At 34.6% G+C, this 26,388-nt stretch overlaps 6 protein-coding genes across 13 annotated transcripts in view; 3 read left to right on the plus strand and 3 right to left on the minus strand.

Annotated features, from left to right (window-relative positions):
- LOC107017480 (transcription factor TCP7-like) overlaps positions 1 to 716 on the plus strand; it is a 2,453-nt gene extending 1,737 nt beyond the window's left edge. The window contains exon 2 of the mRNA XM_015217691.2: positions 1 to 716. This exon is cut by the window's left edge and continues 1 nt beyond it. Coding sequence (XP_015073177.1) covers positions 1 to 186 — 186 coding nt within the window. The 3' untranslated portion in view covers positions 187 to 716.
- A 3,572-nt stretch (positions 717 to 4,288) lies between these two features.
- On the plus strand, positions 4,289 to 7,044 carry LOC107017481 (WW domain-binding protein 2-like). The gene is made up of 5 exons (XM_015217692.2): positions 4,289 to 4,531; positions 5,165 to 5,267; positions 6,008 to 6,079; positions 6,423 to 6,628; positions 6,739 to 7,044. The coding sequence occupies exons 1-5, from the start codon at positions 4,422 to 4,424 to the stop codon at positions 6,833 to 6,835; spliced, it is 588 nt and encodes a 195-aa protein (XP_015073178.1). The 5' UTR covers positions 4,289 to 4,421; the 3' UTR covers positions 6,836 to 7,044.
- A 140-nt stretch (positions 7,045 to 7,184) lies between these two features.
- LOC107017479 (glutamate-1-semialdehyde 2,1-aminomutase, chloroplastic) lies at positions 7,185 to 11,096 on the minus strand. The gene is made up of 3 exons (XM_015217690.2): positions 10,784 to 11,096; positions 9,266 to 9,439; positions 7,185 to 8,407 (listed from the first exon to the last, which is right to left on the minus strand). Exons 1-3 carry the CDS (start codon positions 10,985 to 10,987, stop codon positions 7,340 to 7,342), a joined length of 1,446 nt encoding a protein of 481 aa, XP_015073176.1. The 5' UTR covers positions 10,988 to 11,096; the 3' UTR covers positions 7,185 to 7,339.
- A 2,747-nt stretch (positions 11,097 to 13,843) lies between these two features.
- Positions 13,844 to 16,644, plus strand: LOC107016281 (pentatricopeptide repeat-containing protein At5g08305). Of its 4 annotated transcripts, none has more exons than XM_027916213.1 (3): positions 13,844 to 15,998; positions 16,098 to 16,178; positions 16,256 to 16,644. In XM_027916213.1, the coding sequence occupies exon 1, from the start codon at positions 14,136 to 14,138 to the stop codon at positions 15,813 to 15,815; it is 1,680 nt and encodes a 559-aa protein (XP_027772014.1). In that variant the 5' UTR covers positions 13,844 to 14,135; the 3' UTR covers positions 15,816 to 15,998; positions 16,098 to 16,178; positions 16,256 to 16,644. The 4 variants fall into 4 exon arrangements, with proteins under 4 accessions (XP_027772014.1, XP_027772015.1, XP_015072261.1 ...); XM_027916214.1 differs by having other exon boundaries at positions 16,262 to 16,644; XM_015216775.2 differs by having other exon boundaries at positions 13,844 to 15,963.
- A 716-nt stretch (positions 16,645 to 17,360) lies between these two features.
- LOC107016104 (putative pentatricopeptide repeat-containing protein At5g08310, mitochondrial) lies at positions 17,361 to 21,723 on the minus strand. Of its 3 annotated transcripts, none has more exons than XM_027916068.1 (3): positions 18,811 to 21,723; positions 18,582 to 18,714; positions 17,361 to 18,081 (listed from the first exon to the last, which is right to left on the minus strand). In XM_027916068.1, exon 1 carries the CDS (start codon positions 21,571 to 21,573, stop codon positions 19,015 to 19,017), a length of 2,559 nt encoding a protein of 852 aa, XP_027771869.1. In that variant the 5' UTR covers positions 21,574 to 21,723; the 3' UTR covers positions 17,361 to 18,081; positions 18,582 to 18,714; positions 18,811 to 19,014. The 3 variants fall into 3 exon arrangements, with proteins under 3 accessions (XP_027771869.1, XP_015072073.1, XP_015072074.1); XM_015216587.2 differs by having other exon boundaries at positions 18,572 to 18,714; XM_015216588.2 differs by having other exon boundaries at positions 18,582 to 18,723.
- Positions 21,724 to 22,395: 672 nt separating this feature from the next.
- LOC107018165 (thioredoxin-like protein YLS8) lies at positions 22,396 to 25,199 on the minus strand. Of its 3 annotated transcripts, none has more exons than XM_027916671.1 (2): positions 24,958 to 25,199; positions 22,396 to 22,867 (listed from the first exon to the last, which is right to left on the minus strand). In XM_027916671.1, exons 1-2 carry the CDS (start codon positions 25,075 to 25,077, stop codon positions 22,559 to 22,561), a joined length of 429 nt encoding a protein of 142 aa, XP_027772472.1. In that variant the 5' UTR covers positions 25,078 to 25,199; the 3' UTR covers positions 22,396 to 22,558. The 3 variants fall into 3 exon arrangements, with proteins under 3 accessions (XP_027772472.1, XP_015074055.1, XP_027772473.1); XM_015218569.2 differs by having other exon boundaries at positions 22,396 to 22,898; positions 24,958 to 25,143; XM_027916672.1 differs by having other exon boundaries at positions 22,396 to 23,582; positions 24,958 to 25,088.
- Between the last annotated feature and the right edge of the window lie 1,189 nt (positions 25,200 to 26,388).

Consider the following 26,388-nt stretch of genomic DNA (forward strand, 5'->3'; position numbering starts at 1 on the left):
GCAGCTGCAGCCGCGGCAGCGTTAAGTTCGCAGAGTTCTAGATTCTTTCAGCAGCAGATGGGTGAGGCTTCAGCTGCTAGAGTTGGGAATTACTTACCAATGACTCAAGGGCATCTCAATTTGCTAGCTTCTCTATCAGGTCCTCCACAGCCTTCTTCCGGGAGAAGAGACGATGACGGACGTTGAAGATATGATTATTGTTATTGTTATTGTTATCGTTATTGTTGTTAATATATCGTATAAATGTGTTTTAATGTTCTTGTTTGTGTTAGATGAGAAATTTGTTGCTAGGTTCTAGTGAGTGAGAAATGAACTAGGGGTTTGTTCAATTTCATGAATTATTGCTAGGATTAGGTTTGTTTGCTATATCTCATTTGTCAAGAGTTTACACGTTCACCGAGTTTTGGTGTTGTAAGCTGTGGGACGATAACACGAAACACAAGCATCAGGGGAAGTTGTTGCTTGTGATGATGAATTTGGTGGGGTTTGTTCTGTTGTTTGCAGACCTCATAATAAGCTGCTTTGATCACATTGTAACAAGAGATAATAGGGGATCAGTGTGGACTATGAAAACCTATAGTTCCACATGAATGTTTTGTAAGGAAGCCATGGCGGTTTCCGTTGAATTCAATTCTGTAATTTGTTGAAACTATATCAGTTGTGAGCTTAAACTTTCCTACTCAAAAGATTGCTATGGACTTCAATTTATTACTGAACTTACATTGTGTTATCTTGAATGGGTGCTATAATTAGATGTTTTCGACATCTCAATGACTGAGTTGACACCATACTATATAAAATGAAATGGTTCATTTATTGCATTACTGGTTACACGTGTCGACTGATCAACTAATGCATGGGACAGTGTGAAGTTGAAACATGTGAAATGCTGTGGAGGCGAACGTATAAGGAGGATATAGCTCTTAATTTCTATACTCAAGCTTCTTAGATTGGTTATGGACCAGATAATCTTGCTACAGCTTTATGTTTTTTCCATGTATAAATGTGCGATGTGTGCCAGAGATTCAAAATGGAACAGCTCAAGTTTCAACAGAAAGAGTAGTTGATGATTATTTACGTTAATGATCTTCATGCTGTATAAGTTCCTCAGTAGTACTCATCAGAAGATTAAACTGTAGTTGTTAAAAAGTATATCATACATTTATGGATGACATGATGCCGTATTCTATCATGTGCTGCTTCAACATGGAGGAGGAAGGAATTACGCTGCAGCATCTGGGAGGATTCTGCTCTGCAGCATCTGAGATTAACGACACCTTTCAGCTTTAATTTTGCATCAGATTAGGTAAGATGTGGTTATATTCGCTTTACTTGTGATTCTTTTTGAATCTTATTAGTTTAGAAGATAAAGCATATAGATACCTTGTCAGTTATCTGGCCTTAGAAAGTGAGAAAACCAAAACGATTTTGAGACATCTGATTAGTCTTATTTCAAGCTGACAACGAGCTAGCCACACCTTTCTAGCTATCCCGTTGGGAAAACAAGAAGGTTTATATATGTCTTGAAGATTTGCCCCAATAGTTCTAATTTAAATTGGTTGTCTAATATAGAGCAAGTGTTTCTTGCTTTGTTTACCTGCATTTCTTTCTTGAGTTGCTGAAGTTTTATTAGATTTAAACTAAAGTCTCCTATGTTTTATTTACGAGCCGGAGCAATTATGTTCTCCATGATCGATTTCAACTCCACGAGCTGGTTGATTTTCTTTCTGCATTAATTTCATCTCAAGTAACCATCCAGAGTAGCAAGTGGTGCAAGACTACAAACTTTGTTGGATCTGAAGTCTTAAAGCTTTGGTTGATTTTCTATTTGCTTCCCACTTTATGAGACTATTGATATACACTGGAAGGTAATGTTATTGTTTTCAGCATGCCTATTTATCATATTAGTCGTCTTCTCTCGTGTCAATCTTGCTGTATCTGTTTCTGTTCACATTCATCTGTTTCAATCAGGGGAATCTGAATAGAGAATAAACATTCCATTTCCGCATTATTAGATAGATAGTTTGTCTGATATTGGGTGGCATCCACTCTATGAACCTGCTTGTTTAATGATCTCATTAGATTTTGGGATAAGTCGAGTTTAATATGCGAACCATGGGTACCAAGTACTTGGAAGCTTTCTATGTACTCGATGCGTTACTCTTGCCTCTATTGCTCAAATTCTTCAAAAATGTTGGTGGGTGCGTGTTAGACTCTTGCTAATATGGTGTTTCATAACGACTATCACATTTGGAATTTCAGTTTAGTTGTGATATGAACACATAATTTGTAGTCAAATTCAGCGGAGCAATTCTCTTTTCCAGGAGAATAAGATTGTATCTACAATCAATATCGATCATAGTTGAACCTTGGTCGCCTTGATTATGTCTATTTGTCTCGTAAATAATTGCATATTTGAAAGAGGGATTTTCAGGGAACAACATAAAGCATGCTCAAGAACTAACAACTTTTTGAAACTAGTTGTTTTTTAAGAAGATTTTACTTCTCATTTCTCTGTGAAGACTGCCTTTTTGTGTCTTACCAACTTTCTGTATTATTTCAAACACTTGAATGCTTACTCGTTATTCATTTCTCCTCAGAACGGAAGCCTTGGAGCAATAGTAAACTTATCTCCGTGTAAGTTCCAAGTCATTGTTTGAGCTGCAGCGGAACCAACCACTGAATGCTTGCTTCAGGTGCGGCCCTTCCACGTACCCTGCATACACCGGCTTCCTTTCTAATTCAATTCTGTCTCAGTACAAATAGTTCATTGGTTTCTTATAACATAATTTTTCCTCAGCCACAGAGGAGGAATTATATATATTCCTTTATTAGGGATAATTACGATCCCTAAACACTTCGATAAACTAGTTTATTTATAAAATACAAACAATGTATAAGTCGTGTATACTTTACTAAATATCATATACTACTTATACACAACATATATACTTAATAGTGTATATGTTACATTTATTTTTTAGTAAACTAGTCGGCTGAACTGTATATATCTATAACTTTCTTATTTTTTTTAGAAATAAACTTCAAAAATTTATAGATTCACAATAGTGTAAAGATGTTACTATTACAAGCTTCTTAGGTTCACTTGATTGATTGGTATCTATATGTTTCTTCTACATGACTTCAAGTTACGTCTCCTTTGTTATCATTGTAATTATTTTTGATTCTTGGGAAAAGGGTCTGATATACCCCCAACTTTGTCATTTAGAGCTGATATACCCCTTGTTATGAAAGTGACTCATATATATCCCTACTTGTAAACAAATGGCTCACATATACTCTTTTCCTCTAACGGAAATGAAAAAATAATAATTTTAATCTAAATTTTTATTTTTTTTTCCAAAAAATATAATCCCATATGAGTAAATTTAATCCTCGTCAAACATATTTTTTTGACTTTTTTTTGTTTCAATGACTAATTTATAATTATTATTTTGATAATCAAATTTATTTATGTTTCACTAATATTCTTGTAAAACTTATTGTAGATGACCAAATTTTTTCTTCGAATACGAAATTAAATTACAATATGCACAAAAAAAATAGTTTAATTTTTTTTTCTTTAAACTAAGGAATGAAAGAAAAAAACAAAATAAGAATAAGAAACTCAAATAGTTATAATAAAGAAGTCAAAAAATAATTTATGTATGAAAAAAATTAAAATATATCTTGAACTTTGATAGAAGAATCATATATATCCTTAAATAATTTTTTAAAAAAAATTAGAAGTAATATATAAATTTTAAACTATTTTATTAACTTTCAAGGGTATATGTGAGCCATTTTATAATGGCAGGGGTATATGTGAGCCGTTTGTATAATGGTAAGGGCATATATGAGCCACTTTTATAACGAGGGGGTATATCAGCTCCAAATGACAAAGTTGAGGAATATATCAGACCCTTTTCCCTTGATTCTATAACATCAGTTTTGTGTTCTTTTTTCTTTTAAAAAAATGCTTTTAAGTTAACTAAAAGCTTGGCCAAACAGGCAATAGACAAGTGTTATTATGGCCGTCTATACGATGTAGACGACCACATTACGTGAATATCATTATTCACAATAATATTGTGTTCAATGTAATTCAATAAGATTTAGAAATGATTTTATGTACATAAATCTTACTCTATACAATTTCCGCTCTATCAAATGCCAATAGTATGGTCTAAATATCTAAATAATCGTCGCTTTGGTAATTCACAATAAATAGAAATAATTTAGTAAATTATTTTATATTTATTTATTTTGACTGACTTTAAAATTAACCCTAAAATTTCATAAGCAATCTTAGCGTAAGATTTTGGAACGTAGAAAAACAACAATTTTCAAAAGCTAATCCCAAATTCCAAAAATTTTCCGATCGGAGATTTTCTATTCCGATCAGAAAACAGAAAATAAAAATGGCAGTGAATCCTCAATTATTTCCTAATGGAATGCCAATTCCTTTCCTCAATGAATTGTTCGTCCTATCTAGACATGGTGTTGAGTTTGTGGTCGACAAAATCCCTGGGTAAGTTCTTCTTTTTTAGCGAATTCAGAATTTTCATTTAGGGATTCGTAAAAGAAAATGCTTAATTTTTGAACTTGAAACCTCGAGATGAAATTTGAGCCCCTCAATATTCAAAATTTATTGTAATATATAAGAATTATCTTATCTATATGGTGTAATTTGTGAATCCTCTCTACTCTCTAAAGGGAAATTTTCTAGGAAACTTATTTTCTTGTGTTTCGTGTATATAAAAACAAAAAAATACTCTGAAAGTATTTATGTATAATTTTATGCAAATACTATGAGAAGTGGAGGTGACAGCAGGGGCGGAGCTAATAAGGTCCCTTTTCATAGAAAATTATACTGTTTATATATGGTTAAAATTATTTTTTGTGCACATATCTCTATGTATATATATATTAGATGTTGAACTCCTCAATGAAAATATTGGCTTCGATGAGGTTAGTTGGAGGATGAGGACGATAAAATCGATGTGAAGTGTCAAATAAGGAATTAAATTGTTGTAGAAAATATGGTTAAATGTATTTGCTTTACTTTTTTGAGTTCCTTGTTTTCAAACACATGATTCTTGCATTGCCTTCATTGTTTTTTATTAGTTCATGAAGCTGTGTTAATGAGACTGTTTGTTATCAGTGTAGGAAAAACAAGAACAAGAGGGACAATCTACTTGTCGAATATTCGGATGGTCTTTGTTGCAAAGATGCCTGTGGATTTCATTGCTTTTGATATGCCTTTGGTATGTTATACTTCTATGTCTTTTTACCGTCCTCCGATTTTGCAAACACCACATGCTAACCAACTCTATTCACTCATGACTGGTATAGTTTTTCTGTGGATCAGAGAAGAAAATCGCGAAAACTCTCTTTTGTTACTCTTACTATAATATTAACAAGTTACTATGGCGCTCCTTCAGTATCTGCTGTAACTAGACCAACATATGCATAATGTGCAATTCAGAATGGCGATTCCAAGTATAACGATTACCGATATTTCTTTTGTTGCTTCTTTTTGAGGCTGAACAAAACTTTGTGTATGATATGCTTCTGAATCCTGTAGTTTTGTTCTCTCTTTGAAATACATTTTAGAAAGTCGTATTTTACTATGTGCAATTCAGAATGGCGCGTATTAGAGCAGATATATCACTTTGGTCAAATACGATCCTTCTCCTATGAAACTGTACTGTTCGTTTCTAAATCTTTGACATGTTAATTCAACGATTATGACATGATTTATATCTGATTTGTATATTAAGCACAACATTGCTAGATACAACATCTGCTAGGAAGCATGTTATGGCATATATTGTTCGGATATTTGTTAAGATGCATGACATGAATTCGGTTCATCTGTTCTATGTTTTTGTTCAGAGAAATAATTTGGTAAGTTGGTGACTTTGCTGAGCAAGAAGTTACAAAACTGAGGAATGTAAGCTACATTTGCTTTGACAAGGTTTATTTACTTTTTTTCATTCTGCAGCTTTTTGTTTCTGATGAAAAATTTAAGCAACCAGTATTCCACTGCAACAACATCTCTGGACTTGTAGATCCGGTAAGTTGAATTACTATTTTCGAATATAATCAATGTTGTCTAAGGTGCGCTTTGGGTGAAGCGAGGCGCAAAGTATGTTGAGCTTAGCTGGCGCGATAGTGCCGTCATCAAGGCACTAGCACCTTGTCAATGACACTAAATACTAAATTTCTCTCCTTATATTTGTTGTTCATAATTATAATTATTAGTCTAGGACTACACATACATATTTGTGATTTTCTCCACCACATTTTATCTACACTTATAGCCCCAACGAACCTTAGAGACTTTTAGCACTTTTTGCTTTTGAAAACATTGGATTATGTGCGTGCAACATTAGATAACCGATTCTGGCCATGTTCAGGTTGTTCCAGATAATGAAAACAGGGCCTTGTACTCCACACACACATTCAAGATTTTGTTCAAGGATGGTGGTTGTGGGACTTTCGTGCCATTATTTTTCAACTTAATCGCCTCTGTGAGACGAGCTCAGCAACAGTCAGGGGTACAGCCACGGGCAGACCCTCTCCAAGCTGCACAAACTCCAGTTGATGAGATGATTAGACACGCGTATGTCAACGTTGCTTTCTCCTTACAACGACATTAGTTAACGATCCTTTCCCCCCCTCAATATGCTAACTGGTTTTACTGAATTCTTATGGTGTTTGTCGATTTTGCAGTTATGTCGATCCCAATGACCCAACGAAAATCTTCTTGCAGCAGCCTACTCCAGAGTCACAACTTAGGCGTCGTTCATACCAATCACAACCTGCTTAAAACTCAATATACTTCTTCTTCAATGCAACCTGAATTGTGAATTGTTCATTTCCTGATGTACTTTTTCTCTTGGTGATTGCATTGATTCTATTAAAATATATAAACAAACTAGAAGAAAATGGGCTTGCATGTGTATATGCAGTTGGTATACATATTTTCTTCAAGTGTACAGAGGTTATAATATATTTCATGGTACGTTTATCTCGATATATGTGATGTAGACGTCTATTCTAATGCAAGCATTAGTGATTATTTCCAGTTTTCCACAGATTGAACGCGTGACTTATATCACACGGAGACAATTTGACTGTCGCTCCAAGACTCCTCTTCTTAATATATAGTACAGATGTACTCAAGTGACCAAAAAATGCTTTAAATACAGGAGGTAAAATAATACAGCATGTTTCTGAATAAACAATATGTTACAAATCAACTTTTATTCAACAGAACAAAAACTTAAAAAGGAAAATCTCTCCATCTAGCATACAAAAAGAAATCTGGTGGTTAAATTTGCTTCAAAACTTTTTCAGCTGCAGCTACAGTCCTTTGAATATCCTCTGGAGTGTGTGCTAAGCTAGTAAATCCAGCCTCAAACTGTGATGGTGCAAAGTAAACACCTTCCTCCAGCATCCCTCTATAGAATCTGCCAAATTTTTCTGTATCACTCTTCTTTGCATCCGAAAAGTTATAGATGGGACCATCCGCGAAGAAGAAGCCAAACATCCCCCTTATGGAGCCACCACACATTGCATGACCGGTCTTCTTTCCAGCATCTAAGATTCCTTGTGTAAGTTCCGCGGTGATCTTGTCCAAGTGTTCGTATGTTCCCTGTCCTTGTAACCGCTTAAGCGTGTGAATTCCAGCAGTCATGGCCAATGGGTTTCCACTTAGGGTGCCAGCTTGATACATTGGTCCTGCAGGTGCTACCATCTCCATTATATCCCGTCTTCCTCCGTATGCACCTACTGGCAAGCCACCGCCAATAATCTTCCCGAGTGTTGTCAAATCTGGAGTTATTCCGAAATACTCTTGAGCACCGCCATATGCCAATCTAAATCCAGTCATAACTTCGTCGAAAATAAGAAGTGCATCATTGTCTTTGGTGATCTTGCGAATGGCAGCAAGAAATTCTAGCTTAGGTGGGATGAAGCCAGCATTTCCGACTACAGGCTCGAGAATTACAGCGGCTATTTCTCCTTTGTGCTCCTCAAAGAGGCTCTCAACAGCAGAAATGTCATTGTAAGGTGCGGTCAGAGTATCGATAGTAGCTGCCTTTGGAACTCCCGGAGAGTCAGGAAGACCGAGGGTGGCAACGCCACTGCCTGCTTTAACAAGAAATGGATCAGCATGACCATGGTAACAACCCTCAAATTTGATGATCTTAGGACGGCAAGTGAAAGCACGAGCCAACCGTAGTACTCCCATACATGCTTCTGTACCAGAGTTGACAAATCGAACCATTTCTATGCTTGGAACAGCTGAAATAACCATCTCTGCCAGTGTATTTTCAAGGAGACATGGAGCACCGAAACTCGTTCCTTTCTTCATTGTTTCAGCCAATGCTGCTAGCACCTGCAGGGAAAGGTCATACCAAGATTATTGCCTCAAAAACAATGGAAAAAGCATTAAAAACTTACCCTCTCGTGTTCGTACCTAAACCTTTCATGCCAACAAGGACTCTCCCCACCTACAGTACTGACACTTTTAATCAACTATGTTTCCATAGTAGAGTGTAATAAGACAGAGGGGCATAGAAGATTTTGAGGTGTCTTGCGCAATAGTTCTTAAAGCTGAACTCAAGAGAATCCACTTGACCTATTGTAGGTTCTTCTTCTTCGTCAGAAAGAAGAAGGACAAACAAGTGAAACATTTAGACAGTCCCACCTAGGTCTACTATGTAGACATGTTCTACTTGAGTTTTCACTTTATCCACCCAGTAAGCTACACAGTTCACTCAACCTCCAACCAAATCGTGAAATGCTCATCAGTCAACTTTTAATAATACTGATTTATACACTATCACAGGAACCGTCTACAAGATGGACGTCAAATACCAATTTCTATTTAAGAAAAAGAACAAAAGAAGCACACAAGGGTGTGGCCTAGCGGTCAATAAATGGGTTAAGCACCATGAGGTCTCAGGTTCACATCCCAGTAAGATAAAAAACTTAAACCATATGTTCTTCGTAGTCATAAATAGTCATCTAAGGCCAAAGTAATTCAATGGTTCTTCCAAAATACAAAACTTACCGAACCTGTAATGAGAGCAAAGACAAGAAGCAGCTTTAAGACGGAGTTTCTGAAACATGTTACCAAATACAAAGCAAGTAGATGCAGTAATAACTTATTACTCACAAGCCAGGCCAAATAAATGCACAGTGACTAATGAAATTTCAAGCTTAACATAGAGTTGAGAGTAGAGAACTAAACCTCATCATCCGCATGACCAATTATAGCTGGTCCCCATGATCCGACATAGTCAATGTACTCGTTACCATCTATGTCCCGCATATGAGAGCCCTTCACGGAGTCAATAATGATAGGTTGTCCGCCAACTGACTTGAAAGCACGGACAGGGGAATTTACACCTCCTGGCATCAACTCCTACCAACAGTAAAACACAATGAAATCAATGAAAGAACTTGTAGGGACTAAGGATCAATAAAATTGACTGAATCTTTCCTCCTTTGCTTTCGGGAGTATTATGCTGCAAGAGACTAATATATAGAGATTTTGAGCACAATACAAGAAGAATAACATGAATCAAGTGTACCTTTGTAGATTGAAGGCTTACACCACATAACTGAAAAATTAGTTAAACTGTATTTTGAGGTTCAAAGTGTAAGTCCCTTTTCAACTAAAATGTTGTTCAATTTGTTCTTCCTCAAGCGCCATTTTTCTAACCTTTTACCCCATCTACACAATGTGATAGGGTTTAGCATTTTCCCCTCATAGGTTCCAATCTCAGTAGGTCACATCAGAAGATACACAAGAAACAAAAGAATAAATAAAGGGAAACAGAACCAACTAAAGCAAAGAAACATATTTGCCTGCAGAAATTGTGCTACATTATCAGATCCATCAATATATCTCCTCTTTGTAGTCAAACCACCTCGAATATTCATGAAATTTTAACAGTGATATAAATTACTCCTTTTCAGCACAACCAACATCTAAAACATACTCAAGGTTCTCATGAAGTCACAAATAGATCCCAGTTAAGCTATACTAACTTATATGGGAGGACAACTAGACTGTATGTCAGATCAGATAGCACTGGTTATACATCAATTCATCAGGAGATGCCAAAATGGCAGGCGAACCAACTGTTAGGCTAAAACAACCCAAAGATACTTTAAACATGGTGCGGTATTGTCCACTTTGGACTAAGACCAAATCCACTCGGTTTTCTCCAAAAAAGCCTCACACCATTAACAATATCACTACAAAGTCTTTCACTTTCTTTTGAGCTAAGACTTTGTTTCCACACCTAACACCAACTTTACCAAATCAACATCTCCTTCTTCTTCTCTTCACCCAACCCAAATATCTTAAAGCTAGCAATTTTAAGCTCCCACTATGCTTGGGATGGAAGGGCCGGACCACAAGGGTCTATTGTACGCAGCCTTACCTGCATTTCTGCAAAAGGCTGTTCCTACAGCTCGAACCCATGAGCTCCTGGTCACATGACAACCCCCTCCAATATTACCAACAATATTAGCATGAAAAATCAAATCTTGACCAATACACTTCAAATCAAAGAACAAACACTGAACAATATCCATAATCTTGAATATTATCACCACCTTATCTAGAAGATGAGGTGGATCCAGGATTTTGAGTCTATGGATTTTTGAACCTTACTTTTGTCTAATGAGTACTGAATAACATTACCAAATTGAATTGTATGAACATAAAGCCAAAAAAAAAAAACTGAATTTTGATTACCTTGGCTTTGCTGAAAGCTTCTTCAGACTTCTCAAGTGTGAAAGTTTTCTTCTTTTCATCAACAGAGGCTGTCATTCTAATGGTTGCAGATGAAGAAGAAGATGGGTTGCATCGACGGTGAGATGGAGAAAAACCCCATTTGGGTGTTTGAGTTTTGGTCAATTTTGATGGCCATGAAAGTCCTACACCATTTACAGCAGCCATTGCTACCAACTCTTCCTCTTCTCTCTCTTTGAGTATTCTTGAATTAGTGCTGCAATGGGTTTTCTTCTAATTTTTTTTGTGTTTTAAAGTGGCAATTCTCTTGACTTATTATGATGAAGATAAGGAAACTAGATAGGGAAATCTTAACAAACAAGTTATTTATTTTATTTTATTTTTTGGTAAAACAAAGTGATTTTTTTTATAGTGAAAAATTACCTAATTTATAATTTTGGTCCTTTTATAAAAAAAAATTACTATGTGGTAGATATATTAGGAATAAAATGTAGGGATATTTTAAAAAGGAAAAGAAAATATGTTTACTAGAAAAAATTGCATTTTGATATGTTAAAGTAACAACAGAGATATTTTTATTTGTTATAATACATAAATATGTCCTCTAATTTTGACTTAAACTGATATGTGTTTCTCTAACTTTGAATGTGCATAAATAGAGGAACAAGTAGACACATGTGTTTAGCATGACATAATACACGTAGGACATCAAGCAAGATACAAAATTGTCATGTAGGACATCACATACGACGAATATGTCTATCTTTTCAATTTTACACAAGTTTAAGTATCTACTTTTGCACATTCAAAGTTAGAGAGTATAGACGTCACCTCAAGTCAAGTAATAAGTAGACACACATGTTCTACGAGATAAAAATACACGTAGGACGAATGTATCTATTTGTTCAATTTTATACAAATTGAAGTGTATACTTGTACTTGTGCACATCCAAAGTTGGAGGACATGGAGGACATAGATATCAGTTGAAGCCAAGTTAAACGACACATTTATGTAATGCCTTTTTTTTATGATCGTGGTATCAACACATCTTGACTTATTGCACGGGTATTGTCTCCACGGAGTTTTGGACCTGAGATCTCAAGATTCTGAATAATTTCATTGACCACTAGGCCACACCCTTAGGTGAATAATGAAAGAGGTATTTTTATTCGAACTGTTAACAATAGACACATTTTAGGTCAAATTCTTAACAATTAGTTATTAATACATAAACATGTCCTTTATTTGGACTCAAATGACATTTATATCTTTCAACTTTAGATATATATAAGTAGATACACATCTTACATAACATAATACTCATTAGATATCACGTAAGATGTAAATTGGCCTCGTAGGACATCACATATGTCTAATTATTCAACTTTATACAAATTTAAATACCTATTTATATACATACAAAATGAAGGATATAAAAATCAAATTAAATAAAAGAGATATGTATCTATTATCCCTATTATAAAATAAGCTATTAAACGACCACTTTATTCAAATTCGAATCATTCAATATGTTAGATCATAGGCGAAGCTAGGTTGAGATTCGTGAGTTCGAACACCTAGCTTTTCTGTAAATTCTGTATTTGTATTATAAAATCATATATTATTATAAGCAGGAAGCTCAAAACTTAAAAGTTGAATTACCATTTTGCCCCTCTAATAAACTAAAACTTTTATAATTTTCATATATATAATCTTCTTATTCTCATTCCATTATCTTGACCTTTCAAATTTCTAACATAAATGTAAATAAAAATAAAAATGAGTAATTATTCCTTATAGACAAGAAATTAAAGTAGATTCATGTATCTTTAAAATTAAATTTTATCTCTATCTTTTTTATATTTATTTTAATAATAATTCATGTGACTTTTCATGTTTCCATAATTTTGTTCTATAAATTTAACTTTTTCAAGAAAAACTTTTATTTACCACTCCTACAATTCTTGTGTGTAGGAACTCTAAACATGTGAAATAATGTTGCAATTTGAGGTGAAAGTTGGGAGATTTCCTTCTGCAGTCACGAGAATAGACAATAATTCAATTACTGAAGCATCCGAGCTTGATGTGTTAGTTCTATACTTATTTGTAGTAAGAATTATAATAAGACTTTTTTGTCTCTCTTCATATAGTTGAATTCTTGTTTTATTAGCAAGTTGCTCTAAATTCATATTTGTATTTTGTATGCTCAAATGTTCAGTTTCACTATAGAGACAAAAATAAAATGAAATGCATAATTATCTTGCTCATCTGTACCTTTTTTTTTCTTACTTATAATTTTACATATACATTAATTTTGATCTTTAAGAATGAATGTGATAAAATAGGATGTTTACTCTTTTCTTTTCTTTTTATGAAAAAAAAAGGGAAACATATAATATTAGATTAATGGTGGATAAGTTATGTATGAAGAGAAAATTAAATTTTATATAAAAATAGTAGTTATTTATAAATATTCTGATTTTCATAATATAAATAATAAGACTTTTTACATAATAGTTTTAAATATTTATAGTTAACTAATTAGTTTAAAGTGTTTGTGAATAAAAATTTAATACAATACTTTAAACACATTTATAATAATTATCAGGGCAAACTAAAAAAGTTGAAAGATTTCGTTTTCCTTTCACTCAAAGTTAATCTTACACTATTTCTTCTAACATTATTCTACCAATAAAATGGAACTATCGAGAAATTAATTTAGATAATTGTTATTTTTTCTTTTTGCTTTGCAAACTTATTTTTTGAATTATAAACGAAGTTTGTTTTATTAATTTCTCATATTATTATCTCGATGCATTCACTTGGAGGTTAGAAAATTGGAGTATCACAATTAGTAGTAAAACAAAGTAAGAAATTTCAATTAGACATATTTTATTATTTAATAATATTATTCTTTTAAGAAATAATACACTCATGGGTTACACGCGCAAAGCGCGTGCTCGGAAACTAGTTTAATAGATACATATGTATATTTACTTATGAACTCTCTAACTAAATTGATTAACGGCTAAGGAAGGGCTGTATATATATATTTTTTTGCACTAATATCGTGAGTTTGAACCTTACTGTCAACAAAAAATTCTTGTTAATCAAATATTCAAATCGGCACTCGTGATAAAAAGTTATTCGAACTGTAAATGTCCTTACTTTTACGTGATAAAAAGTTGCTCGAATGATAAATATCCTCACTTTTAATCGTGAGTTTCGGTCAGAGTTCGAGTAGGAAGCAAAAAGGTGGGAGTTCGAAAAGAGTGAGGTAGCTGGCTGGTGTTTGTACATAACCATTCTGGTTCAGTTTTTTCGCTCATTTCAGCTATCAATTCGCCTCAGTAGATGTTGAATGTTACAGTATCTTCAAATTCCGCCACTCTTACACAAAAAGTCATCACCTTTATTGAAAAATGCAAATCAATTTCAGAGTTAAAGAAACTCCATGCCTTGTTAATAACCTGTGGCATTTCCAAAGAAACTCAATTCAGTTCAAGAATCCTCTGTTTCACATCATTATCTGATTCCTCAAATATAGACTATGCTCATCGTGTTTTTCTACAAATTAAAACCCCAAAAATCTTTGATTACAATGCTCTTATAAGGGGTTATTCTAACAGCAAAAACCCATGTAAATCTTTGTCTTTATATGTTGAAATGTTGCAAAATGAGGTTTTTCCGAACTATTTTACGTACCCTTTTGTTGTTAAGTGTTTAGCTAAGTTGTGTGAGGTTAGAATTGGTAGGAGTGTTCATGGAGGGGTATTGAAAAATGGGTTTGATGTGGATTTGTATGTTTCTAATTCTTTGATTCATATGTATGGTTCTTGTGGTGATGTTTTGTGTGCGAGGAAGGTGTTTGATGAAATGCCTGTGAAGAATTTGGTGTCGTGGAATTCGATGATGGATGGGTATGGGAAATGTGGGGATGTTGTTTTGATGAGGGAGGTGTTTGATTCGATGATTGAGAGGGATGTTGTGTCGTGGAGCTCGTTGATTGATGGGTATGTTAAGGATGGGGAATATGCTGAGGCGTTGGCGATGTTTGAAAAAATGAGAGTGGAAGGGCCGAAAGCGAATGAGGTGACCATAGTGAGTGTTTTGGGTGCTTGTGCTCACTTGGGTGCGCTTGAGCAAGGGAGGGTAATGCATGAGTACGTAGTTGAGAATAAGTTGCCTATGACTTTAGTGTTGAGGACGTCGCTTGTTGATATGTATGCTAAGTGTGGTGCAGTAGAGGAGGCATTAGTTGTGTTTCGAGAGGCTTTAGGGAGAAAAACCGATGTCTTGATTTGGAATGCTATGATTGGAGGTTTGGCAACACATGGCCTGGTTACTGAGTCTTTGGAGTTGTACAAGGAAATGTGCGTTTTGAAGGTGAGACCTGATGAGATTACATACTTGTGTCTTTTAAGCGCTTGTGCTCATGGAGGATTAGTTAAGGAGGCTTGGTGTTTCTTTGATTCTCTTGGTAAAGATGGCATGACAGCAAAGTGTGAGCATTATGCCTGTATGATGGATGTACTAGCACGTGCAGGTCGTTTAACAGAAGCCTACCGGTTTCTATGTGCAATGCCTATGGAACCGACTGCTTCCATGTTAGGCGCACTACTTAGTGGCTGCATCAACCATGGAAGGTTGGATCTTGCAGAAATAGTAGGGAAAAAACTTATCGACTTGGAGCCATTTCATGATGGTAGATATGTTGGGTTATCAAATGTATATGCACTTAAAAAGCGTTGGGATGAAGCAAAAGCCATGAGAGAAGCTATGGATACTCGGGGAGTGAAGAAATTGCCTGGTTTTAGTGTTGTGGAGATCTTTGGGGCTCTTCACAGATTCATAGCACATGATAAAGCACACCCTGAATCGGATCAAATCTACACGATTCTAGATTTTGTTTTGTGGCAAATGAAGCTAGATAAAGATTGTGAAGAGCAAGAACAAATGTCATGTGATATCAATGTAGGACTCAGTAATGGAGATGATAGCAGTGCCTTGCAGATGAATGATTTTTCGCTTTAAGATCAAGATCATACAGTTCGTTTTTGAGCAGTATATGGCAGAGAGACCCTTATAGGTGTATGATACAGTGTACTCTTCAGATTACAGCAAATCTTCCTAACCATACGTGAGCAGGGCTTAGAGAGCCCAGTAAACTCATTACTGTCTCGTAAGTATTGCGAGAAGAGGCTACTATGAAGCAAAGTAAATATGCACACATTTGAATCAAGGAAGCACATTCTTGTATACCATTAATGAGTTTTGCAGAGTGATCTTACTCTTTGTTATCGTCTCCTTTTGCAGGTCGTGGCTGAAACAGGCTAACAGTTTGAAAATCAAGATTCACAGCACACGCCTAAGTCCCATTGCCATTGCAATGCACGTGTAGGCGTAGTTCACTCTATACATTTGATATTGACTCCTAATGATATATGTATCTTGACTGAATACGATTGTTGTAGTCACAGAAACTGGGGACAGAATTCCTTGAAGAAATCTCGAACTTGAAGGAGACTGCTGCTCATTTCGAAAGCTGAACCTTCTCCAACTTGCAAATGTGTATGACTTCAAATATCATAATCCTTGACTATATATTGTTATTGGCTTGAAATAATGTACTTGTCATTTACTATGAGACACTATCTGATGTATATTATAATACAGAACTAAAAGTGTACAGGGAGAACACATTGGAGTTGATGAAGTTATATTATTGGAGTAATCAGAAATGGCAGCATTGATCTTTTAAGTTATCATTCTCCAAAAGTGTGTTACCTGTGGTCTTATCCAAATTACCAAAACACAAAACTTATACAGTTGATTGAATGACATATTTGCTCAATTTTGCATACTCTAAGAGCATGTTTGACCCTTTTTCACTTATTAATTATCTGATTGAGTTATTTGGTGGGGTTGTCATTTGGACCAAATGTTGGCCTTTTAGGGCATTTTTGACCCTTTTCTAGAAAATGTGGCTGATGATGGTGATTGTACAGTTACGATTAGTGGTGATTGTGCAACAATGCCCAACGATGATTGTTGTTCAGTTGCAGCTAGCAACAGTGACTGATGTTTGAGGTGGTCGTTGGTGGTGAACTGTGGTAGTTCATGGTTGTGGGGTTGAGGTCTGTGGTGGATGTGTTTGTCGATGGTGGTGGTTAAACAAGATGAACAACAAATAAAACTGATGAAAGTAAATAAAATTTGTTCAATCATTGGATAAAAGGGAAATACAAGTAGTAATATTATTCCTCGTCTAGAAATATCCAAATTTTGATGCCCAATATTCCATAGATAGTTCGAACTGCCAAGGAAACAGAAAATAATAACAATCTTTCCATTTCAGTTTGTTTGTCTTACTTTTAGTCTGTCTTAGAAAAATGTCTCCTTATCTTTTTTTGGCAATTCTTTGATTCCAACTTAGACTAAAAGATTAAATGACATTTTGGTAAATTCTACATATCTTTAGTTAATAGCCACGAGATTCAAAACTTCTCTTTACCTTCTTAAATTTTGTACCAGAGCAGACAAACAAATTGAAACAGAGGGAGTATGAGAAAAGAGAAATGTAGGAAAACAGTTTTTTCACTTGAAGAGAAGACAAAAGGAACAGGAAAAGACTACAACCAAATGATTTCTCTTCAAAGAATTCATTGGAACTTTTCAATTCTGCCAGAAATCAAGGTATCAGTCATTAGCAAATACAGAAATGAGTATGTACAATAGAAGACTGAAATTCATCAAACACTATCATTGGGAGCTGCAGGTCAGAGAGCCTTTCTTATTCCTCCAAAAAAATACGATACCACACATATTTGCCCATCAACACAAGAAGATCAACAAGATCTCATCAGGATAGCTAAACGACAATAACAGATAAGAGGAAGCTCTACAGATGAGACTCCAGTAATCAAAACTTGTCCCAAATCACCATGCACCTCCTAAACAAGCTGTAAGCATAGCTTCTAGATCTTATAAGAGACCCCTCTTTTGTCAGAAATGGGTTCATCGTAGTTGTGATTCATCAACCTGTAGAGGCGATTTCATCTAACAATGCAAAAGCCAACAAATGGAAGTTGCAACAAAAAAGCTTCCTCAAAATTGCAAGGAAGAGAAACCTGATAAAGCTCAACACTGAAGTGTATCTAATTATGCTGCCACACATCTTTATTTCATATAATATTAGTCTGAGATGAGCTTATAAGGAGTGACATGGTCAGTGAGGATTCATATAGCCGACTCAACTTGTTTGGCGCTGAAGCGTTGCAGATGTCGTAGAATACCTTCTCTGTATCCAGAGAAAAAGGAAACCATCATTCTGAATGCAGACATTTCATAAATTGGCATTCTACAGTACCAACTACAACCTTTCTATTGTGAAGAATTCCAGAATCAATTTCATTTTTTGGCAAGTCGAAATTTTATTCATGAACAAAAAACAGTGAGAAAAATGTGTCATACGACTCAAACTCATTCAGCCAAAGACGTCTATCAATATTGTCGAGTTATTAATAGTAACTTTTTTTTTTTCTGTTTGCTTCTATTACCATTATCTTTTATGCATACTCTGTCACAAGCTTCATCCATCACAAACACGAACCAGATATCTATGAGGACAATATAGACTTTATAGGTAATATGAACCACTGAAATATTTCGGTTTTCAATATATGTGAAATTATATCATCTGTATTGTGCTTGAAATATGTAATGTGTGTGTGCAAATGAGCACAAAAGGCACTTGGATACCAGAGACAGGATGAAATTGTAATGCGTACCGAGTTATACCTGAGATGCGCTGACGCCTTAACGGACTTGGTGACTGGTCCATCATACAGCCACCACACTTCTTTGCTACTTACTAGAGTTCACACATCGATTCTCCTCAACAAATAAAGTCCCTCAAGCTTTTCAACCAAACCTAATCATTCTTGAAACATTTAATAAACAAATTGAGGTCACAAAAGAAAGAGTTGCTTAGACAACGAGTAGAAAGCTGCAAACACATCATACATACCCCTCAGTGTGTTGCCATTATATCAAATGTAGGGTGTAGAACTTCTCATTGACGATTAAACAATGAGTAGAAACTAGCCAGTCCACCAAAACCAGCAAAGCATAGAGCTCAACACTAGATGCTCTTCAATTCCTGACTTTCGTTGTTAATCCTATGCAACTATATATGACAATGAGGTCAAGACGTCTAATATATCTAATGATCTCATCCAATTTCACAGACATTACAGAGTGCTGTAAGGTGACCCTCCTCCAGCAGGATTTTTACATGTGAGGAAGTCCTTGGATCTGCTGATAGGGAACGTATTGCCTCTTTGAGAATAGGTCGACTCTTAATATTTAAATCTAGAAGAGACTCGTCATGGACCACCTTTTGTAGTAGGTCACAAGCTTCATTAGGATTCATATTTTTTATAAAAGCATCAATTAGCACTATGTAGATCGATGGATCGGGTTTCATATCCTTCCTCTCCATTTCCTGCAGATAAATCAGAGCATCATCTGGCTTCCGACACTTGCACAGACCACTAATGAGAGCCATAAAAGTTATTCTATTTGGAGAGCACCCATTTGCCTCCATATTGACCAAAAGATTAATAGCATCACTTGGTTTGCCGGCATTGCATAACCCATCTATTAAAGTGGTGTAAGTGATAACATTGGGCTCCCGTTCTTTTACATTCATCCTAGTGAGAAATGCAATTGCTCGATCTACATCACCAGTTTTGCACCACCCATCTATCAGTGAGTTGTAGGTAACAACTGATGGAATAAGCCCCTTATCCTTCATTTCATCAAGAAGATTCTGGGCTTCAACTACTCTTTTGGCCTTACAAAGCCCATTTATCATAATGTTATAGGCAACCACATCAGGGCAATAACCCCGAGCACAGATCCCTCTGAAAAGATTCAGTGCATCATCCAACTGTTTAATCTTAACAAGGCCGTCTATGACTGCCGAATAACCAACTACATCAGGGAGAAATCCTTCTTGAACCATGTCAGCAAGAAAGTTAGAAGCTTTGACTACTTGCCCATCTTTGCAGAGTTTCTTCATGAGCAGTGTGTAATATTTTATCCAAGGTTGATGGCCATGCACACGCATCTCCCTCACCATAGCAAGGGCGCCTGCATCATCCCCTTGCCTACATAAGCATCCAAAAATTGAGTTGTATGTGTAATGTGTCGGCTGAAATTCTGACTGTTTCATCTCATCCAAAAGCTCGTAACACTCATTGAGTCTGCTGGCCCTACTCAAGGAATCAATTAAATTATTGTAAAGTAGCACACTGCGTTTACAACCAATATGGTCCATATCTCTAAACAGGCTGAGAGCAATTTCCAACCTATCCACACGACACAAACCATCAATAACTATTTCAAAAGAAATGGTATCAGGACAAGCAAGTTCCTTCATGGGGAAAAGATTGTCCTCATTAAAATCACCACTAGAGTCAAGACCCGTTGATGCAGAAAGTAGATGATATGCTTTATCAGTTGAACCATTGTTAATAAGTCCTTTCAGCACAGAATTATACAACAACATCCTAGCTTTCAGATCCAGACTCTCATACCCCCCCTCAACTATCCGGATCATGTCTCTTTCATCACGCACACAAGACATAAGATCACTAAGTATTTTAATATCAGGATGCACTCCTGAAACATTCATATCCTCGTACAGCTGCATAGCTTTCTCAATCTCCTTATTCCTAGACAACTCTTCTATTAGAACACCATAAACAGAAATGTCCAGCACAAAACTCAATTTCTTCATTTTATCCAACAGTTGCAACGCTTTATCTGTTTTACCTTCCCTCACAAAACCATGAATCAAAACAAAACATGTCTTCTCATTTAAGCTAATGTTAAGCTCTTCTATCCTCTCAACCAACTCAAACGCCTTATCCACCTTACCCCACTTACTAAAAGAAACTAACAAGATCGACAAAACATGTGCATCGACCAATCCCTTTTCGTGCATCTCATTAAAAACAACCAACGCATTTTCAAAATTCCCCGCATTACAGTAACACTGCAAAACTGGCGTGTAAGCATACTTATCAAGCTCCCACCCATAGCTACACATCTCCTTCAATCTCAACTCAATTAAACCAACATCACCACCCTTAGATATAGCATCTAACAAACAATTATAAGTAAAACAATTCGGAACACAAAGACCCGATTTTTTCATCTGATCAAACAATTCATTAGCCTCCGTAACCAACCCTTGATTACCCAAACACCTTATAAAGAAACCCAAACCACGAGGCGTAAAATAACACTGAAACTTAACTACATCATTAACCAACACTCTCATTGAGTCAATCTGTCGAGCACCTGATAAGCACTCTGCCATCAAGTTAAAAGTATGACAATTATGACGATACTCTTTTAAATTCGAAGCCCAATTAAAAAACAAATGAGCTATTCTCCAACTTCTAAGCTTTCTAAGAACAAATTCAACAATACAAGTAGTAATCTTTGAACCCAACTCATCAAGTTCTTGGCTTTTTGATGAATCAAGAGGCTTAGTGAATATGTGAACAAGTCTATCAACGATAATTGAATCGTCTATAGAGATTGGGGGAGGAGAATTTATGGGTTTTTGGGAAGTGGGTGTTGAAGAAAATGGAGAAAGATTGTGTTTTGTAAAAGGGGTTTGAACCAGAATGTTGTGGTGAGTCCATATGTTGAGGAGTCGTTTGAGTGAATTGGAGAAAAGCAAATGGGGTCTTCTGATTCTACACAGAGCAGCCATTGATGTGTTCTTGGGGAAGACTGGTGAGTATTTAAGTGTGTAATGGAAGTGTTACTCCATTGTCCAAATTTCTTGGAACAAGAAAGTGTGATTGGTAAAATTGGAGAGGCTTTATAGGCTCATAGGTTTGGTTATGAATAGAAGAGAAAATGATAAAAAATGAACTTTTATGCTTAGAAAGTATTTTTACCTTTTCGCTAACTTAACACTTCCTAACAAAGACGACTTCGTATCAAATAGACTCGTATTTAAAACCTTTAATTAACTTAAAACCTCCGATTGATCAAAGAATTCGAACCTGAAATCTTTCGAAATCTTTGAGAGAATAGTTATCACTCCATAACTCTTGGTGATAACTTTTATGTTTCAAAGTTTTAATACGCGCTAGCCACTATTGCATTTAAATTTGTAAAACTATTAAAAATCAAAGAATATCACCATTTGTCTATAAAATTTGCATAAAATTTTAACTTCAATTTGATTAAAATCAAAGAATCACCATTTGTCTATAAAATTTGCATAAAATTTTAACTTCAATATCAACTCATAATAGGTGAAAGGATTATATATCAATTGTTTGATATCATATTGTCAACACCTTAGAATGGTCCACTACCTTATTCATAACTATAATTTAGTCATTTGATAAGATTATATTTGATAAGATTATATAAAAGCAGAAAAAGATTTCTATAGTTTTCACAAATTATGAGAGATTATAATATCTACAAGAGAAATACAACTTTAAAAAAGCCAAATTATATGTCCAAATAAAATTTCAACTTCAGATCGACTTCAAATCATGATTTTAACCTAAAAACATCACGAGTCAACTTTATATTTTTATTTTTTTTCTCAATCAAGATTTATCCAAGAAGCTCGTCATAATCATACTTGACCAAACTTTTCATTTCAATTTAGACATTGTTCTATAACTTCTTCCAGCTTTATCATAAAGTACAACATATTCCGGCAGCCAAGTAACTTAGTATCTGTACTTGGTAGAGTAATCTTTTGGTGCAATGACTAGACCCCGGCCTTTTCTGGCACCGCGATACACAGTCTCAACAATGTCGATGAACTCCTGTTTATCCTTAAGCGCCCAGTTGATCTTGTTATTGTTCCCGGTGCCAAGATCAATCATAATGTGCTTGTTCCTGAAGAAGAACATGATAGTGGATGGATCATACAGCTCGTACATCGTGTTAAAATCAGGAACCTCGGTGATGTCAACCAGGTAAATCACAGCAAAGTTCTTGATCGTCTCCGCAACTGAAGACAACACCTCATCCATTTGGAGTCCAAGAAAAAATATGCAATCAAAACTACGGATTTACAAGACACAGTTAAGACGCCTAAGACACGGCAAAGAAGTGTAGAGATGTGCCATAACTTGAACATAGACGAATTGTGCATCATTTGATATGCAAAATTAACAAGACACACTCAGATCCATGAGATGAAATACATTTCAAGAAAAATGAAGGGCTATGAACCACTCACTCTTCTTTAAAAAAGCACTAATAATGTGAAATCAGTTCAAAGCAATGGTTTCAGATTTCTATCAATGGCAGGACGATCCCGAAATTATAGTACTGAGATATATGGCTCACTAAATTGCTGTTTTTATTTGTTTTTAGGATGAAGTACGACGGGCAAACATTGTTGGAAGATGTAATAGAGGATACATGGTAAAAATAAAACATGTAAACAAATATTAGCATATTACCATTTATAGGTGGACGAGTAAGATCTTATGTTACTAATTCTAGTCCTGTATGAGATCATACACAGCCTCGTTATGTTTGATTCCACATTTTGTTGTTTCTGCTTGTTCTTTTCTCAATTGTTTTCACCATCACTTCTTTTCTTAATTCTAGTCCTGTTGTCATTGTTGTTATTCTGAGAAAATAACAAGATTTGGATCATCCTAGTCCATGATCTTCAACCTCAATAGCAGCTTCTAGCACTTTTACTATCCTTGACTATGTCGTTCCATAATCCAATACCTAAACTTAATCAGTAAACATTATCACCCCAATTCACCAAATAAGACCATATAGATTAGCTTCCAAAGAACTTTTACTACAACTTAATATATTGGCAGTAAAACAGTTCAAAACTAAAAGCACCGGTTCACCACCAAATCGATTCAGTTTCCATTACACAATATCTCATGAGACATCTGATTTCGGAGAAGGAAAACATATGTAATACCTGCCTCAAAGTGCACTCCGCAGGACTTATATTCCAAACTTATTCACCTTCTGTTAAATTACAAGTGTTTCCAAGCTACCTTTCTTTTTTCTTTTTGGAAAGTGAAGGGTAGCTATAACAAAGAATCAACAATCCTCAAACAGCAAAGTTCCTTCTCTTTTCCACAGGACTTCTTTTTTTTTTTAAAAATCACTTAGATAAATAAACACAAAAGGAACCCAAAACAAAACTAACACACCAATTTGTGGTGGATGTACGTTTTAGGTATGGATGAATTCATAATCTATTTGATACGTACAAATATTGTATGGGTCCTCTATATCCACATATTTAAAAGGATTCATCACAATTACGGTAACATCCAATCTACTGCACCACTAGCCCTTTATCTGGACTTTGGACTCACCATGCCTTCCAAAGCTCAACGCAGTTATATTCAGCATAAATAGATAAACAAAAACTACTATCCCAACACTCTATTTGCATCAACAATAACACAATCAGGTGATTCAACCCAATAAAAACACTAAATCAATAACCTTTTTCTGCCATAATCAGTTAAACCAACAGGAACAACAAATTAATAAGACTTAGTGATTCAAACGGAGTTGTCCTTCCCAATAATCACCAATCAATCAAGAAAATCCCAAACCAGTTGTGTTCTAGCCTGCTCCATTCTAGCCATTAAAGTTCCCTCTTTTATCAAGTCATCCAACAATTCTTCTTTTAAGAGAAAAAAATACAACACAAATAAAGTTCAATAGCTTATATCTAATTCAAAACTAGTTCAAGTCTACTACATGACTCCTCTATGTCTATTCCAAGATCCTTCTTTTTAGTTAACAATCCATAAAACAAATTCCTATAAAAAAAGTTCCAGAAATTGACAATTGTTAGTTGAGTCTACTACATGAAAGTTCCAACATTCTCCTTTTCGCTAACAACCCAACAAAATTCATATAAAAAATTGACAATTCCATGTTAAAAAATGCTCATACCATAACTAGTTGAGGTCTATTATATCAATCCTCTATATCTATTCCAAGATTCTTCTTTTACTAAAAACCCAACAAATTTCTTATAAGAATTTCAACTTTTACTAAAAACCCAACAAATTTCATACAAAAATTTAAAGAAATTCACAATTATATGTTTAAAATAGGTTACCTGCATACAAGTATCATCCCAATCATGGCCAAATCGAATAATTACAAGACGTTCTTCTTCCGCAAGTATAGCTTGATCCACTGCCCATCCAGAGTGAAGATGTGGCAACAAATACGACATCTCTCTCTAATAGTAGCTGATTCGATCTTTTTATGCAGAAAAACTGAAGCTTACAGAAACAGAGAAGAAGCTTACAGAAACAGAGAGAGAAACAGAGTGCTGAGGTCGATATGAATAATGTTAGGGCTACCAATAGAAGGGTATCAGCATCTAAAAATCGGACCGATCGATAAATCGAATTTTTAATTTTTGTAAAAGTATTAGTATTATGTTATTGATTTTTGATATTAGGTTAATGATAAATTGATAATTTACTAGGATGGTAATAATTTACTATTTTTATCTGTATATAAATATTAGATATTAATTTTAATATTTTATTAGTTATTATCTTTTCTTTTAGCTTTCAATTTATATTGACGTTGGGTTCATAATTTCACATAATATAAAACTTAATAGTAAGAATTTTATTTCTTTTAATTTCTCTTTGTGTTACATTTATATAGTTCTTTTTCATGTTTGTTTATTATTATTTTTATTTTAATGAATATTTGTAAAGTTACATTTATTATTTTGTTGCTCAAATTTATTAGAGAAATTATATATATGTTGCATAATCATTTTTTTAGTGGTTAAACGTATAGCGGAACAGTTAAAGACCAAAATTGAACTTATTGGTTAAGTTATTTGTTAAGCATATTCAAAAATCGAAAATAAAAAAACTGATAAAGCGAACCGATAAATATAACATTGTATCGGCTGATGCACACCTTATTACTACCACTCTCAATGTTGCATATCAATATATTCGATTTTAAAATTTATCGAGTTGACTTTTTGATTATGAATTTGTAGACCGGCTAAACGATTATACAACCATTAAGGATATTAGCTTAAATTTATGGATTATTGATCGGTTCAATATCAATTTAGCCATTAATATTTTTCACAAAATAGTCATTGCAAATTACATAGAAACAAGATAACAAACAAAATGAATCGTGTCTCAAAAGAAAACACTGTCAGATTATAGAATAATTGAGAGGATGAGACAAACAAAAATAAAAGTACGAAACTATATTCTAAGTCTATATATCAAATGAGATAAGTGTAAGTATTTAATTTATTATCGAATCATTAATATACCTATTAAGAAAAAAATCTCAAATTACTAAGAATCGATAACCCGATAATAAATAAATCAAAATCACTATCGAAACCACCAAATTGATAGTCTATAAATCCTTATTTTTTTTCTATTTGAATTATCGATTTTCAATTCGATTTGATGGAAACAAATTACGTTAAGAATAATTATTCGTTGATTAGTTAGTTAATTTAAGAGGGATAAAAATATTGATTACCTGTTGC

This window comes from Solanum pennellii, chromosome 4, assembly GCF_001406875.1.
Source record: "Solanum pennellii chromosome 4, SPENNV200".
Taxonomy (NCBI): domain Eukaryota; kingdom Viridiplantae; phylum Streptophyta; class Magnoliopsida; order Solanales; family Solanaceae; genus Solanum; species Solanum pennellii.